Raw genomic sequence first — 17,434 nt, forward strand, 5'->3', positions numbered from 1 at the left:
GCTTTACGAGAATCTCAGATCATGGAGCGGGAGCGCAAGGCCAAGCTGCAAGTGGAGCGTCAGATGGAAGAGCGTCAGAAAAAGGTTGAGGAACAGCGAAGGAAGGAGGAGCAGAAAAGATTGGCTGTGGAGCAGAAGAGGAAGCAGAAACAGGAAGAAGAAAAGGTAGCTTCAACACGGGTGGAAGCAGAGTAATGTGATCTACTCAGCAGCGCTCACTGCTGCTCAGCTGACATTTGTGACTAAAAGAATCTAATTTACATAAGAACACAGCTTACACTGTTTTTCTTCATATTTTTAAAGGACCATCACCGCGCAGTTGCCCATGAATTGTAATACAGTTATGAAAGCTACAGATCATCTTCTGTTTGTTTTGTTTTAGGCTCAAATGTTAGTCAGCTGCAAATGACTTGCATTTTTTCCCTCCTCAGGAGCACTATGAGGCAGTGATGAGGCGGACGTTGGAGCGTAGTCAGCAAGTCGAGCAGAGGCAGAAAAGATGGTCTTGGGGAGGACTGTCCACAGACTCAGATGGACGAACAGGTACTTTAGTTCGTCCTTGATAGTTCACAGTGTATTGTGTGCTACACCACAGCTGGGATGAAATTTGGCCTAAATCTGAAAGCTGTTCATTGCAGTTTTATTTATTTAATTTTTTTCCAGCAGCTAATGCAAACAACAGATAAAACCAGTTGAGTCGTAGGCAGTTAGTTTACCCACATCACAGCATTCTTGCTTGTTGTCTGATCAAAGCCCTCTCAGACAGCCTCTCAGCCCTCATTTTACCGTGTCCGCCAGAAAATCAAACCAGTCCGGTGTATGTGATGATAGTCTGGTGTTCAGATGATAATCTGAACAGTGGGTGTCAAGTGAAGGATGATGACTATCAGCCATTTCTAACCTTCATCTCTTTCACTTATTTGAAGGATATGTCATGATGTCATATGTTTTATCGCTCTTTCCTGAGAGCTGTCTTTTCCCACAGGAGATTCTGATGCCAGTGCCTCATCTCCAGTAACTATAGTTATCTCCTCTCCCTCACCAGAAAAGCCACCAAGGAGTCATCAAGGTTTTGTTTGTTAATATTTAATTCACTGGTGTAGCTTCACAGCATGGGTAGTCACTGGCTCTCCAAATGCACTGGCAATGCTTCCTCCCAACACCTTTGTTTCCACCAACCTCATGCAGTTTTTTGTTTGTTATTTTACTAATATTTTTTTCTTTAGAGCCTTTGAGCTATAGGTTTGGTTACTGGTCACTTTTTCCATTGTTGTTTTTGACATTGTAACTAATCAACAAATTTTTATATACCCAATACATTTTTTGCAAAGGCAGTCAACCTATCCTTAATGCTCTGAAGCTGCCTTAAGGACACAGCTTATAATCATAAGAACTAGAATATCTATATTTTTTAAAAAAAAACCCACAGGCCTGAAGTAGAGCTGGGCGATATGAGATTTTTTCATATCACGATATGTTTTTTTCATTTCAGGCGATAACGATATCTATCACGATATAAGCCAAATAACTATATTTGTAAGATTTAAATGTGCCGTTGCTCACAAGTAAAATGTGAAATAATCAGCAGCTTGTTTTTATTTAAATATTTATTTCCCATAATAAGTTCAACAGGGTAGATGTACTTAAGGAACATGAGACTTTTTCAGATAAATAAAGGCAAATATTGCAAACTACACAAAAGGCAGCCGCTAAAGCGTTTAAGTTTCAAAATAGAACAAACGAAACAGACTAAATTGTCAATTCCACTTAGAAACAAAATATTAATTCTAAAAATAAATCTTAGTTTGTTTTACAGAAGAACAGACAAAACTGACTAACTTTTGTCAATATCAAATAAACTGAGAACTAAAAGGAAATTCTCAATCTCTCCTTGTTGTATAGCTGAGCTTTTCAAACAGTTTTAACAGTTACTTTAGTCTGACAAAAGCCGAATGACGAATTAGCGCTTCCAGTCAGAGACTGAGGCTACGTCCACACGTATTTTTGAAAACGGAGATTTTCTGTTTTCGTTTTAAAAAAAAATCCTGTACACACATAAAGGCAGAAATGAAGGAAAACGCTGCTATGAACATGCCAAAGCAGCAGGTGGCGCTAGATTCCTAACCGTGCAGAAATGTTGGCCAATCAGAAGTCTAGAAGCCTCGGTGGGAAAAAGTAAACAAAGCTGGGGCATAGAAGCAGAACCGAGTCGTATGTGTGGAGGGACAGTAACTGTGTGTATATGTAAGCATTTAAACACTGCAGAGAGTAGAATTAACAGTAACAGTCTTGTAGAAATTCATTTCACCGAAACAATAACGTGGCGCACAGTGTGACGCATGCACCAGTTTATTGTATTTCCAGACTTGTTTTCGGCACAATTTACAGTGCACGCTACTCTGTTTTTTGTCAGACTTGAAATAGCCGAAATACCTTCACACTACGGAACTTCTATGGCTCTTCCGTTCGACAATCTCTCCGGCATTGGAACCATCATCTGTTTTCTCTTCGGTCACGCTCGGTTGATTTTTCTAGTCGGCACACTCATTTCCTCCATTACCCGCTGCCTGCTTCCCAAACAAACACACGTGCGGCTTGGCACTTGTGCTGTACCTAACAAGTCACGCGACGTGACGCTGCGGCTGTGATTGGTTCGGCTCTGCGCTACTGAATTTGGATTGGCTGACCTTTTTTTTTTTTTTTTTTTTTTTTTTAAGAGGACAAGAGCGGCGAGGTCTATCGCGATAGCTTAATTTCTCTATCGAGTAAAAGTTATATCGCGATACATATCGTTATCGTTCTATCGCCCAGCTCTAGCCTGAAGTAAGGACATGAATGCAAATCGTTTTTAATATTTAAGGATTTTAAATGTAAAAGCCATTTTATTCCTGAATTCTGGCTGTAATTGCTCATTCCTATTGTTGTGCATTTCAAGATCACATGGGTGACTTTGCAATAATTTCTCTTTGAATGGTATTCCAAGAAAGCACTATTGTATCTGGCACAGACAATATGTTTATGCTCTGCTCTTGGAGGGATTCAACATAAACATTTTTTGTTTACTAACTAACAGCAATGCCTGATTCTCAAATCACAGTGGCTGTGTTTTGATATTTATGCTTATGGCATGTACTGTTGTCGATTCGGTGTGTTGCTGAATGCCCATTTTGTTAGTAGCACGATAGCATGATCAATTAAGTTAATAGGAAAATTCATCCCCAAAGACAAATATAGTTTGTGTCCTTTTATTTCAGGTGTATTAACTTATAGCCCTTTGCCTGTTGGAGGTATTGAAATACAGCAGATCATTTTACTCCCTTTTGTAAACCTAAATTCCCTCCCTTTTGCCTCCGGTTTAAATCCCGCCTCCCTTGTCTGTCTTTCCTCCTCCCTCTTAGTGGACAAGCGCTCCACATCCACCACAAACCTGAAACAGCCGCCTGAGGCTGGCATGAGCAAACGCCTATCCTCCTCATCTGCCACCCTCCTCAAATCACCTGACAAACGTAAGTCTCCTCGCCTCCCTCCCTCCCCTCCTTCCTCCCTGCTTCCATCCTACCCAGTGCTGCAACTTAACCAACAAAAGTGTTTTGTTTTTGTGTGTGTGTGTGAGAATATTTATGAATGAGCTTTTTCAGGTATTGTACCATTTCTGAAATGGAACAAACTGAATGAACTCTGACCCCTCTCCTTTTTCATATCCAGGGTTTAACAGACTCACTGATGCAGAGAGGGATTGGTAAAACTGCTTTAATCTGTTTCTCATTCCTGATTCCAGATACTGCCCAGTTCTTCTGCATACATTCACTGCATCTCTTCGGATTCATTAATCAGTAAATAGTTTTAAGGGCTGCTGAGCACCAAACGATGATGTTCATGAATATTCTCTTGTATTATAGAGAGCTGTCACTCTTCTGTTACAATATACTCAATCCTGTTTTGATTCACATAGAATATAGTAGAAGTGTACAAAAAAAAATCATGAAACGGGTATTTGATTTCTACAGGAAACAATCAATGCAGATGGGTGAATCACATCTCTTCACAGCCTCTTCAGGCTGACAGTGTCATTTTTATTTTCCTTTTCAGCATAACTGGTTTCTCTTTACTTCTCAGCTTGTTTCATAATAAATTATGCCACCACTCTGAATACAATATATGAATTAATTCCAAAATGTTGTGTACCAGTTACAAGCTAGTCTCGTTATTTCACCTTTGGGTTATTTCATCATTGTCCCTCAGGTGTTAAGCCAAGGAGTTCATCTTGTAACCGGTTACCTAGCAATGCCAATGCTGATCAGGCCAGTAAGGAAGACGACAAAAAGCTTCAGGTGGAACAGACAGGTGCAAAAGATCCCCTCTTCATCTCGCATGATACTTTAATAACCAATATTGTGTTAAATACACAATTTGTCGAAATAATGCATTATTTATTAAATACTCAGCTGTGTCTCATGCATGACACGCACACTGAAGATTTGCTTATTGCTTGTTATTTTGTTGAAACACTTAAAGAGGCTAAAAGTAGTATTACAATAGTCAGCTCTGATTTAGGGAGAATGAGCTAGTGTGATCAGATGGAAAAGTTGAAGCTCGTCTTTGTATCAAGGCTTCATCTCTTAAACTGGGGCATCAGCTGCTGTCAGCCTTAACCCGGTGACTCACATAAAGCAAAACAAAGTGCACATGACTTGTAGACTTTCTTAAGGGTTTCCTTGTTGACTCCCCCAGTGCCTGCTTGGCTATAACTCCACTCTCATGTTCCCAGGCCGTTCTGTGAAGAAGAGAAGTTCCTCCCTTACGCGAGTAAGTCTGGGCAGAGCACAGACCCCTGCAAAGCCTGATAAGGGGACAACGGATGATCAAGGTGGCTAGCATGAACAATCAGCATGCAACACTCATGCATCTTTCTTTAAATAATAAGCATGTGGCTCTGATGCTACTTCATCATTCTGAATCCTCTTGTATTTTTAAATCCTTAACAACGCTGACTGCTGCTAAGAGCTTTTAGGGATAATAAATCTCATTTATCTCCTTTCAGACTTATGAAGTTCAAGGTTTTTTTTTTTATGCTGGATCTTCTTGCTGCATATGGCCTTTTTTTTCCATTCATGTTCTCATTTACCTAAATGCTCATTTACACCCATGTCAGATGCAGTTTTCTCTACACTGCCAGTTGTCTTTGATTTTCTGGGAATGTTATGCTTGTTCCATCAGTCCTTTAACCTTTTTGCTGTCTTGACCTAGCTGATGCTGCTCTACGTCACATTTCTCACTGGAAGTGAATCTTGTTTTAACCCCCTTTGTATTTTATTTTTTTATCTTTTCATTTTTTCAAGTGTTCACTAAGGAAGTGTCTGTTGTGTGCTCTGCTTGGACTAACACTGTGTATTGTTTTGTTGTCACAAAGTGTTGATTGTTTTCTCCCTCCGACATGACGTCATAGGTGGATTTAAGTCACTCGTGCTTCATTGCGGTGTGTGTCCGTGCCATCCCAACATAGCAGCCACAGAGCACACAAATGACCTAAGCAAATCACTGTACTCTGTGTGTTGCTATTAACAACCAGTGCTTTTATTTGTTCCGTAGCCAAACCAGTCTCTTTGTATGTATGAAACTAAAGAAAAAAGCTCTTGTCCTCTATTCATGTATGTTCTGTGTGTTTAATCTGAGCAGTAGCACAACACATAAGCTGTCTTCCATACTGAATCAGCATTTTTGAGTTTAAATAGGTTTTTTTTTCATAATTCTACCCTTATTACAAAAATAACTACAGAAATTATGACCTGGATATAGAGTAGGAAACGGCAGGAAGTCATGTCGCCAGCCCCAACGGGCAGCCACTAAATGATTAACAAAAATCAGGTCTGTCAACAACACATGTCTCCTCAGGAAGGGGCTATAAAAGGAAGTGAGAATCTAGAATCTCCTTTTGAAGAGCTAACATTTAGGTACATGTAGCAGAAACAACCTATTATAAGCTCCAAATATTTCTCAGTTGCATTTTTTTTTTTTTTTAAGTATCAGCAGCAGCCTTAATGGGGAATTTTCTTAGTGTCTTAGCTAGTGTGCTTTTAGAAGGGCTGTAGTCATCCTCTTTCTTTGCAGGAATAATTTGGACCGTTTTTTCTCTTTCCACAATAGAGAACATTGCACAGCATTAGATGTAGCACTGTAATAGTCATGGTCACTGTTCTTTTGTTTATTCTTCTCTTCTTCTTACCCAGTATTATTCTTCTGATTGCTTTAAAGTCATTTCATAATTTGTTTTTCCCTTCAGCAAATCCTAAGGAACCATTACTTTGATGAGCTTTTCACTAATCACCTACCAGGCAAACTCTTTTATCAGTCTCAGTACTTTTCCACGGTCACCTTATGTACTGTCTTTTATTGAGTATCCTTCTTTAACTCTATATTTATGAAAGTATAAAGACAGTTTATAAGGAACCTATCTAAGACGAGAGCCATTACCTTTGGTTCTGTATGTTGATTCTTTTGTTAAATCACATGGTGAACTTTGTTTCTTTACTTTTATTCCCCATTCTCATCCACTCTTTCTATCTTGGCCTTTACATTCTCTTGCTTTTTTCCGGTGATCTGTTTTTTTCGGACGTGTAGCTCGCAGGCCACTGGCCACTACTGTGGATGGAGGGGTCCTTAGTCGCCTGCTCACACCCACCCAGGCCTCACTAGCTAGGAGCAAGAGCGCTGCCGCCCTGTCCGCTGAAGGAACAGATGCCCCAGGTAACCTCCGCTTAGGAGACCCTGAAAGAGAGGAAAGTTGGCCAGGGACAGACCTGGTTACCCTCTCGTTTCATCAGTAAAAAGTCAACCTAGGTATTCCCATTATCAGTTAACTAGATAATTTCATTCCACTGCCCAGATGCACTTTTGGACTTTTCAAAGTGATTGGTCGCTTCAGAGTTTTGACTGCAGTTGTAGTGATCAAATGTTAACGTGTGCACAGTAATTAATTATAATAAATAGCATGAGAAAGTGTATTTACATTCTAACAAATAAACTGACATACTCACACACACGTTTAGTTTACATGCATTTCCAAATCTGATACAATCAGTTGTTGTGTGCTGAGCTGGGCTGTGCAGGGCAGTCTTGGTCAGGAGCATTTCTCTGCCTCAGAGTAGCTTCAGGGTCCACACTAGGAGATTTACTCTAAGCTGCTTACCTATTGGTTCTTGTTACATCAAAGTAGGTCTGTTGTGCCTTTCCATGAGTTCTCATAGTGAGGCATAATATGTGTTGATATTGTGGATGCTTTAAAGCATCCTGTGTGGGTTTTTATGTCGCCCTCGATGACTGACATGCCTTAATGTGAATAAGTTTTTTGCTGTGGTGGTAATGATCAATTGCTCTATAGTGGTTGACAGCCTGCAATGATTAACATACAACCACAGTAATGAATACCTCTTTTTCCCTGGTTGACTGTGTGTTTTTATAGGTAGGAAGGGGAGTGTACTGTAAAGCACTTCAAAGCTGCAGCTGCATTTCTAGTGTTGGTTTTAGGCTGTGGCGTTTATTGAGTATTGAGTGGCCATTACAAACCTGTTAGAAGGTATAGATCCTCTGCTAAGTATAGCCCCAGTAGAAGCATGACTCATCCACATTAGCAGCAGCTCATTACAGGGTAGGTTTCATAGTCATTGCTGCGGCGCAGTATAAACTCTGAATGAATTTAGTGAACAGGCTGTGGCAGGGAGAGTTCTTTGGGTCTTGGGATTATGATGGTTAATCCCTCAATCTGACACAGCAAGCTAGTGCACAGCACCATTTCCTCTTCTAACTGCAGGCTAGACTAAACCTAATTGCTAAAGACAGTGTGTTAGAGCCTTTGCCATTACAGTGTTATAGTTATTTCTCAGTCCTGTCCTGAAACTTGAAAGGTCGGTCTCTCTCTGATTAGGAACAGTTACAGCATGACAAAAGAAAGACATATTACTCATTACTCATACTCTAGTTACTGTACTCGAACACAGCAAGCAGTGCTATTTACATTCACTATGTGTTTAACGTACTAATAAATCTGTGTGATTTTTGTGTGTGTGCAGTGTCAGTGTGTGTTCTACTTTGGTGGTGGTAGGTTTTACATAATGTGTCTTGTGCTGTGCTTATGGTGCCTGGTGTTTAGATTTGTTCATGTTGTATCCAGAAGCTGCAGGGTGTTTGGGTTTTTCGCCACATTGTTGCTCCCTGCTTGTTATGTGTCTCCAGTAATTTCCAGCCCGTCCGGAGTTTCAGAAATTAAGCTATTCCCTGCGTAATGAGCTATATCTAACAAGTCGCTTTTTTGTTTTTTTGTGCTCTCTCTCCTTACAAAAACCTTTCATTTCTTCCATCCATCATTCTCCCTTCCTCATTCCTTCTTTCCCCAACCTTACCTCTGTATTCCCCCTCTTTTCTTAATCATTCACTCCTTTTGCTTTTTGCTGCTTTGCTGCCCAATTTGGTCGCTTATCACTCCTCCCATTGGTTGTGCTCCCATGGTCCTGCGATGACTGTGTCCTTTACCAGAGTGTCACCTGTGTCCTCGCTCAGCCTCTGCCAGCCCATTGCACCCACCCCGTGGTCCAGTGCGCAGCCGCAGCAGCGACCGACAGAAGAGCAGCATGACCACATCTGTGTCAGCCGATGGAGCCCTGGACCCTTCGATGGTATGAACACCTTCGTTTTAATAACTGAACTTAGCTTTTAATCGTTGATCTCAATTTTAAAAATGTTCTCATGTCAGAAAACTGAAAAATAATGTTCGATTTGTTTAGTATCACTTTGGATTTGCTGATGGAGTAACCTGGATGTAGGGCTTTAGCTGGCATCTCCTAATCCATATCGAAATTTCCGAGTGATCATAGACACATTTAGGTTACGCATTTGGTTGTGACTATAAGAACGACAGAGTATGTTATTCTGCTCATAGAAGATGTGCTTGAAATAATTTAATGGAGTTTTGATTATATTACATAATTAAAAAAAACATGTGTAACAAAGCTATGGTTTTATTTCTGTGGGAAAGTTGTTAAATTTTGTTTGGAAATCATGGACAGAAAAAGTTTCAGTAGCTTACTTTTTTTTAGTAGCATTGTAGCAAGAGGGAGCACAGCAAGTAGTGCTATCTACAGTGACTGTGTGTTTAGTGTACTAATAAATCTGTGTGATATTTGTGTGTGCAGTGTCAGTGTTTGTTCTACTGTGGTGGTGGTAGGTTTTATGTAGTCTGTGCTGTGCTTGGTGTTCATATTTGTTCATGTTGTATCCAGAAGCTGCAGGGAGTTGACAGAAAATGAAAACTTTCCTACATTAAAATTTGTGCAACAAACAGAGTGGCATGGGAAATAAATTGCCCCCTTCCTGATGTATTAGTGAGTCGTCAATGCACATTTGGAGTATTTGTGATAGGTCGCACACTCTTGAGAAGGTGTAGAGGTTTCTTTATTTGTGGATAATGGCTCTTGCTGTGGTTCACCGGAGTCCCAAAGCCTTAGAAATGACTTTGCAACCCTTTCCAGACTGATAGTTGTCAATAACTTTCTTTCTCGGCTGTTTCTTTAGATCGCAGCACTGTGTGTTGCTTTTCGAAATTTATTAGCCCACTTTATTTTGTTAGACAGTTTCTATTTAAATGATTTCTTGGTTCAGCAGCTCTGACATTAAGCATGCCTGGGTGTAGTTAGAGAAAATAAACTCAGGTTTCCATAAATGTGATTAATTACAGTCATCTCATCATTTAAAGGAGGGTGGGTTACTTTTTCCACATAGAGCCAGTTAGGTTTGGATAACTAACCAGTGATCTCTGTCTAGTATTAGAATTTGTTTGATCTAAAACATTTAAGTAAGACAAATATGCAAAAAATGCTTTTTCATGTCACTGTATATGCATATATCCTGCTACATTTGCCTGTCAAAGTACTTCTGCAGGATGCTAACCATAGGGAAATGTTACTCATGCAGCTGCTCTTTGGACTTTGCTGGTCACTCATTTAAACATGGGCAAAATTTCATACTGCTGATGCTTGAGGGTCTTATCTGTATGGTCTCACTTGTTGGTCTGCCGTGCCTGGTTCTTTCTCAACCTGGCTTTCTTCCGCCTTCGCTGTGGTTGTGAAGGGCTTCATTGTCATAGTATGAAACAAAGGGATTCACAGTGGCCCGATTATGGACAAATCAGGCCATGCAAAGCAGACCCCACCCAGACCGTGGGACCCAATGTCAGAAGCCTCTGACTTTTCTCACCATCATGTTATCATCTCTCCTTAAGATGTACTGAATGGATAATGTGGATAATTGGAATTCAAAGACTTCTATTTGTATTACATCTCAATACAAACCAGTAATTGTTTTAAAGTTAATTTTCAAGACCTGCAGCAAAAGTAATCTACAAAGATTTGTAGTGAAAGAATACGGTGAGGAGTTTGTTACAAAGTAAAAGCTTTTTTGGGGGGGAATCAGTTAAATTCATCACTAAAGTGCTTTGTTTTTCAATATGTTCTATAAATATTTCATAATACACAAAGGATTTTGTGGGAATTGGTTTTACGTTCTTGGAATAACCCTATTTGAGAGTGGTTTCATTAATACTGTCTCCACTTGTGTCCTTTTTTTTTGTGAAATTACAGAAAGATAAGAAGTTAACATCACCTGTGGGGCAACGTCCTGCCTCCCCATCCACTCCAGGTCGGCACCGTTCGCCATCGCCTGCCCCCAGTCCAGGTCCGAAGAGGACTCCTTCGCCTTCAGCACCCAAGTAAGACTCCTGCACAGGATTTGTTATGAAACACATGCATTTTCATTTGGTTTTAAGTCAGAAAATAAGATGGCACACACAATTTCTTCTGCAGGCAAAGCCCTAAGATGCGCCCAGCCTCTCCAGGCGCAATGAAACAACGCCCACCGTCTCCTCAGCCTGCATCAACCAAACCCCCACCCATCCAGAAGCCTCTCGCTCCAGCAGGACCACCAACCTTACGAAAGAGGAACTCCAAGTCCAAAGATCTATGTCCTGTTCAAGCTGTGGCTCAACAGTCCTCTGATTCCAGCAAGACCAAAGACAAAGATGGTGAGCAGTTAACAGAGAAAGATTGCTTTATGTACTGTGACTTAACAGCTATTGTCACCTGGCAGTCGGTAGCAGTATTTGCCAAGACTGTTCATTATCCTGCAAACCAGGATGTTTGTTCACTGTATTCAGACATACATTTCATTTCAGCCAGTAAAGCAGGACAAGATGATATCTTTGTAAACCAAGCTAAGTCTTAAGTCACTAAGTTAAAGTGTTTTCGGCTAATGTACTGCAGCACGTCTAGTTCCAGGTGATTACCTCCAGGTCATAATGACATATCCCTTTTTTTCAAAAATGTTGCTTCTGCAAAAAGACTGTTTGTCCTGCACGTAGTTATTGGCACATGCTTCATTGACTGCATTCAGAGGAAACTGCAAACAGAATTTGTGCTTTAAGCACAAGGGAATCACAATCACTGAACATGGTTTTATAACATGTCATTTTATTTTAGTAGACACACCATTATTGGGATTGTGTTTACATATTGCAATAAATCTCGGTGAAGCAGAAAAGGTAGCGTTTATCACCTGGAGTCGCATGCTTTAGACATTTGGATTTGCTGTTTCTTCTGCCACCTCCTGGCAGGGAAAATCGTTTTCATATGGATTTACATGCAACCAGATATCCACTGTGTGTTAAAAGCTCTAAAAGCATGGTCCAGTTTAGGTTGCACATTTATTTTTAGGAGTGTATGAACGGCGTTTACCCTGTGTCTGCTGAGATAGGCTCCCCAATGGCTGTTTTATGAGCAGTTAAGAAAATGGAAGGATGGGTTTATTCAACAGTCCAGCTGATAGATTTGTCACATTGCTTACTATGGCTTAACACACCCAATACACCCAAAACATAAATGGATAAATGGCTTGATGTGTTAACCTTTGTTGTCTAACCTCATGTATGAATTCCTGAGGAGAGTACTTCACTCAAAGCAAAGGGATACTCTGGGATTCAAGTTGAACTTTATCAAGACACTTTCTTCACTGTTCTGCTTCTGTCTTTTCTGTGATGACAAATTCTTTGTGAGCTTTGTGAGCTGCTGGTTTTCAGGACTGTCTGGAAGTCACAATAGAAGTAGCAGTGCGAATCCTCGCTGAGAGAGTATTCAAGAGTGTAGTCCAGGCCTCAAAAGGCATCCAGTATGAATCAGGGGTATGATAATGGACATGGTCTGATACTTGAGGGCAAAGGTATACCTGATGAGGGGATGGGACTTTACCATGTGCTGATGAAGGTCGGTGATGGTAGGGATGATGTGCTGCCAGAGCTTGATTTGAGAAGAAAGGTTAAAGTTGAGGTAAATCAGGCCCGTACAGCATTGACAAAGTAGCTGACAAAAAGTCCTCAACCTCCGCATTTGTCTTTTCCACCTGTCAGACTCAAAGGCTACGTCAGGCACCAACTCGGCTGCTGAGGCTGCCAAGATCCTGGCAGAAAACCGTAGACTGATGCGAGAGCAGAAAGAGAGAGAGGAGAAGCTTAGGCTACAGAAGGAGGAAGAGGAGAGGTAAGGTTATTTGAGCTGCTGGAACTGTGTTCTTGTTTGTTCCACAAGTTATCATCATAAATTATTGTTTTTATTGTGTGTTGTTTGTCTATATATGACAGAGTAACCTCATTTATGACCACAGCGTAATACCATTGACAACAAAGTTGTTTAATAACAACAGTAGTTTGGAGCTGCTTGTATTTTATAGCCACATGTGCGATTTGCATTGTTTTAGCTAATGAAACAGGCTGAGGCATACTGGTAATGAATACGAATAATTTTCATTTGTCAGGATACGTTAAATTAAGAGGTGCCATTTTTGACTATCTTAGGTTGAGAAAAGAAGAAGAGGCACGATTAGCAGAAGAGGCTCGATTGAAACGTCTGGAGGAGGAAAAGCAGCTTGCAGAGGAGAGAAAACTTAGGGAAGAGGAAGAGGCTCGCCTAGCAGAGGAGGAACGGATTAGGCTGGCAGAGGAGGAAGCACAAAGGCAGGCTGAGCTCCAAAGGGAACGCGAGGAGGCCGAGGCCAAAGCCCAGGAGGAGGCAGAAAGAGTTCGTCAGGAGAGAGACCGCATTATGCAGCAGAACCAACAGGAGCGTATGGAGAGGAAGAAGGTATGATGGGTGCATCAACTTTTTAAATTTTTGTTTTGGGCCTTGATTCATCGACGTGTCATTAAATAATTTTGTTTTGACAAGAAGTTACATCGAGAGTCAGTTTTTTAACCATCAGTCTCTCCTTTACCCAAGAGTCCAGATCACATTGGCAAAGTAATTACTAGAAATTAATTTCTAACCCAACTTCTTTCTGTTACAGAGAATTGAAGAAATAATGAAGAGAACTAGAAAAGGGGACCAAAATGATTTAAAGGTGAGCTCACATTCAGTCAACCCATTTGGTCGTATTTGTGATTTTTGGAAAATTCCTTCACAATCAAGGTCGGTTAACATTTGTCTCCTGTGTAGAGAGATGATGATAAATGCACACAGGAGAATGAAGATGAGGAAATGGACCAGATAAACTATGAAACTAAAAGTAAGAGTTCTCCAGTCTTTTTCAGCTAAGAATCTAAATATGCTGAGCAGCTTTCATTATTTGTCTGTAACTGCGAATGTATCTTCTTACTTTCAATGTACTTACATATTGCTTGTGTAAAATTACATATATTTCTATGCGACTTGTGACATATCTAATCTGTGTTTTCATTGTCGCCCTAATACAGTAACAGAGATTGACAAAGATGAGAGCTGTCTGTCCTCCGGTGAGCCTGCAACAGAGCGAGAAGAGCCTCTGGGCCACACGGACGAGACATCAGAGACAGACAAGGAGAATAACAATGGCACAAGCACAGATGAGACTCAGGCAGAAAGGTACAACTGTAGAGAAACCAACAAAACCCACAAACTGAGTTACGTTTAGTCATCTAAAACTGCCTCAAATAGTTGGCACTTTTCTTCCTCACAAAATACCTCGGTATTACAAGTTAGCTAACATGTCAGAGGTGGGACAAGATTTTCTCACATTATTAAACTGTTTCGGTATGTTAGTGAAGCCAAAGACTCCCATCTCATATTTTACAGTTTGGCTTCTAACATTTTACAGAGAAATACATAAAATACATTACATTTCAGATCTTTTTTTCTCTCTTAAGAATCAGATTTTAGTTCAGATGTATTTCTATTAAAATACAAACACCTATAATAATCTCTTACTCTCCCTTGGTTCCCCTTCTTCAGTCCAGTACCTGAGGGTCGCCTTGTCGAGGGTTCTGAGTTCACGAATGAGCAAGACTCTACCAAGTTGGTCTCCACAGTCAATGGAAAATCCAACCAATGGAGCTTTGAGGAGCTCATTGATCTTAACGGCCACTCCAAGTCTCGACCCCTCCTTGAGGCGGGGGACTGTAACAATGTCTTGATCAATTGTGACGGGAGCTCAGATGGAACCAGAGTAGCCTTTGAAGACAATGAAACCCCCATCAGCACGCTGCATTCCTCCAGTCAACCCATAGAAGCCCTGCCAGGTGAGCTGTCAGTCGCTGATGACTCCGATGCTGCCATTGTCTAACTTAACAACTGACAAGAACTCTCGTGTTTTATGTCCCTCCAGAGATTTGACGTCTGCGGCGTCGCTGAGAAGCCTCTTATTGCTGCACTCCTAAAGTTCCTGTCCAGTTGACCTCCTTAAAAATTCTGTCAATTCCAAGCAGCTTTCTCCCCTTTCTCCTCCTTTTCCAGAGGGAGGAGCACAAGGTGAAGTGGAAAGACCACCCAAGTGCTACGTTTGCACCCTACATGATGAGGAAACTATGTATTGAAAGTATATATTAATAATTGTGCTTCAGGGAAATGCTGTCTGTTCTTTCCACATGCTTACCCTGGGTCTTTTTCCTCTTCCTCTTGTGGTTTTTAGTTCTCCAGATTTTTTTTTTTTTTCTCAATTTTGTTCAGTTTTGATGATTTTTTTTTTTTTTAAAGTGTTTGCTTTTGTCAGGGGTGCGTTGTTATAATTTATTAATTTTGGCTTCTTTGATATTGTAATTATTGTTATCAAATGTTTAGTCTTTTTTTCTTCTTGTGAGAATATTCCAGGACACATGCACAATAGATTTTGTGAATTATTCTTAATTAATGGAAGAAATTGTTATACGTTCTGTTTTGTTGGGGTTTGGTGGAGGTGGCATCACAGGTTCTCCATGTGACTGATCTAAATTTACTTGACAGTCTACTTTTTGCAGCAACATGGCCTTACAATTTTTTTCCCCTCCTTTCTAATTTTTTAAAACAATTTTTTTTTTCTTGCATGCACAGGTTAGCAGTCCCTGCTAACCTCGGGATTGGCTGTGTTAATACATTACTTGACTGGGCTTTTGCCATTTCATCCCCCTCCTTGATTTTTCCCCCCCCTTTCCTTCTTTGGCCACTAGAGGGCTTCAGCAGCACAGCAGTTGCATTTGAAGGCGAACCATGTGTAGATCCACATGTTCAGTAAACTTTTTGCACTTGTTTGAAGCTCACGGTTGGTTTAGGTTTTCCTTTTTTTTTCTTTTTTTTTGCATTTGTATATAGAATACAAGTTTACTAATATTGTACTTTACAAGAGTCCTAGCTGGGTCCGGTTTTAGTGTCATTTGTGGCGACTCCTCCAACTGTTTGAATAACCATACCTGTAACAGACTGTCACAAGACAGAGGTGAAATCCAGTAGTTTATTTTTAGCTGCTTCTGAGCTTCTTGACATGGTGTTTGTTACTAAACTGAAACTAGGAATCAGGCTTTCAATGATCCGGTTTTAACTTGAGCTTTAGTTCCCGCTTTGTGATTCATTCTTCTGTGTGCTTCATCATCAGTTCCACTTCTTTCCAACTAACCACCATCTAAATATCCTGTCAAACTAGCTGCTACATATGACAAAATGCATTTCAACTATTTTTGTAGTATACAATTTTGGCTGTTGGTTTCTATATGAAAATGCATTTCTACATATATTTAAGTGTTATTATATTGTGTAAATAATCAGTATTAGGCAAATGAAGCCATGTTTAGGATGGAGTGGCTCAGGTTGTGGAGAATTCAAGAGTCTGTGTAAATGACTATTCGGTTTCAGTTTGACTGGTGCCGTGTGACGGGGTTGCCAGGTTCTGTTTGGCCTACCTGGCAACCTTTATGTCCCCTTTCACAAGAGCTCAACAAAACTGGGTGGCAATCTACTTTGTTTCCTAAGTTTCAGCTCTGTATCTGCAAGCGCTAATTCTAAATTTTGCCTACAAAAAAGACTAAACCAGTTGAGATTTGGATGACAGACAGAGCCATTTTTGTCCTTACAAACACATCTAAACCCATGATATGAGTCATAGATGTGCCTCTCAGTGCTTTTACTGTCATCAAAATGCAATTAATGTCACGCAAAAGGATGTAGGGGTGTTGATTGGTCGTTGCAGGTGCGTCTGCTCAGGATTCAATTGTTCTACTGTAGAATAAGGAGGGCACTTCCACCCGACAAAACCTGACGTGGGTCAGGCTGGTTGTCTGGTTCTTTGTTATTCATGAAATGTTGAATTTCTTGATGCTTGAAAAGTCCAAGCACGAGGTTTGAGACCTTGAACTTTTGCCTTTTTCTCTGCTGGCTTACTAAACTCTCTCTGTACATATGAGGAGTCTGAGCTTTTTAGCTTTTCAGCTTTGATTAATAAGCTCAAAGAATGTAACAGACTCCATAAACCGTCCTGCAATATTTACCACGTCTCTGAGCTTACGCGCTTTTAGCCATCTTATGTTATTCTTCTAGGACGCATGAGACTTTTTGCACTGTCACAAGTTACCCTTCTTTAAACAAAGCACGTATCTGAGGACTTTACAGACTCCTGGGGGAGCTGTGTAAACTTTCATAAAGAAAAAGTCATTTATGTAGTTCTGTCACTTATTCCCATCCAGATGTTTTAGCCTCATTCATAACCTGAGCCTTAGATCTTTCATACTCCACTTTGCTTTCCTGAATACACCTAAGGAGTGGTTATAGTTGCTGCTTGAACACATACGGTGTCTGCATGTTACAGGGTATGGATGCAGAGCTCACAGCACGTAGTCCTCAACATCATCTATAATGTTAGGTTAGAACAGTGCCTTAGATTAAGATTTAGTGTGGGTTGTTTGTTTTGGTTTTTTTTATTGTTTCACAGTCAACTAAGAAAGCTTCTCCTTACCTCGGCCTCGACAATCATTCTACTCAACAAGGGCAACTTTGTGAATATGAATATTTCTCTAGACGTTTTACTAACAATGCCCTGTCCACATATTACATTTGTACTGTAAATATATCTAAAGTTTACTGAGATACTGACTGTTAAAACAATAAAGCCTTGAAAAAATATGTTT

At 40.4% G+C, this 17,434-nt stretch overlaps 1 protein-coding gene across 11 annotated transcripts in view; it reads left to right on the plus strand.

The window, feature by feature from the left end:
• Positions 1-17,398, plus strand: part of map7d3 (MAP7 domain containing 3) — a 30,018-nt gene extending 12,620 nt beyond the window's left edge. Inside the window, exons 4-20 of one of the 11 annotated variants that reach the window (XM_082556831.1) lie at positions 2-165; positions 432-543; positions 986-1,069; positions 3,399-3,506; positions 4,243-4,344; positions 4,769-4,867; positions 6,619-6,744; positions 8,530-8,669; positions 10,629-10,756; positions 10,851-11,068; positions 12,446-12,575; positions 12,890-13,175; positions 13,378-13,431; positions 13,527-13,596; positions 13,784-13,931; positions 14,298-14,584; positions 14,671-17,398. In XM_082556831.1, the coding sequence (XP_082412957.1) occupies positions 2-165; positions 432-543; positions 986-1,069; positions 3,399-3,506; positions 4,243-4,344; positions 4,769-4,867; positions 6,619-6,744; positions 8,530-8,669; positions 10,629-10,756; positions 10,851-11,068; positions 12,446-12,575; positions 12,890-13,175; positions 13,378-13,431; positions 13,527-13,596; positions 13,784-13,931; positions 14,298-14,584; positions 14,671-14,678 (2,264 nt within the window). In that variant the 3' untranslated portion in view covers positions 14,679-17,398. The remainder of the gene's footprint in view (position 1; positions 166-431; positions 544-985; positions 1,070-3,398; positions 3,507-4,242; positions 4,345-4,768; positions 4,868-6,618; positions 6,745-8,529; positions 8,670-10,628; positions 10,757-10,850; positions 11,069-12,445; positions 12,576-12,889; positions 13,176-13,377; positions 13,432-13,526; positions 13,597-13,783; positions 13,932-14,297; positions 14,585-14,670) is intronic. The other 10 variants (XM_082556834.1, XM_082556835.1, XM_082556837.1 and 7 more) reach the window with 10 other exon arrangements.
• Positions 17,399-17,434: the final 36 nt, after the last annotated feature.

This window comes from Aulonocara stuartgranti, assembly GCF_965226115.1.
Source record: "Aulonocara stuartgranti genome assembly, chromosome: 2".
NCBI lineage: Eukaryota > Metazoa > Chordata > Actinopteri > Cichliformes > Cichlidae > Aulonocara > Aulonocara stuartgranti.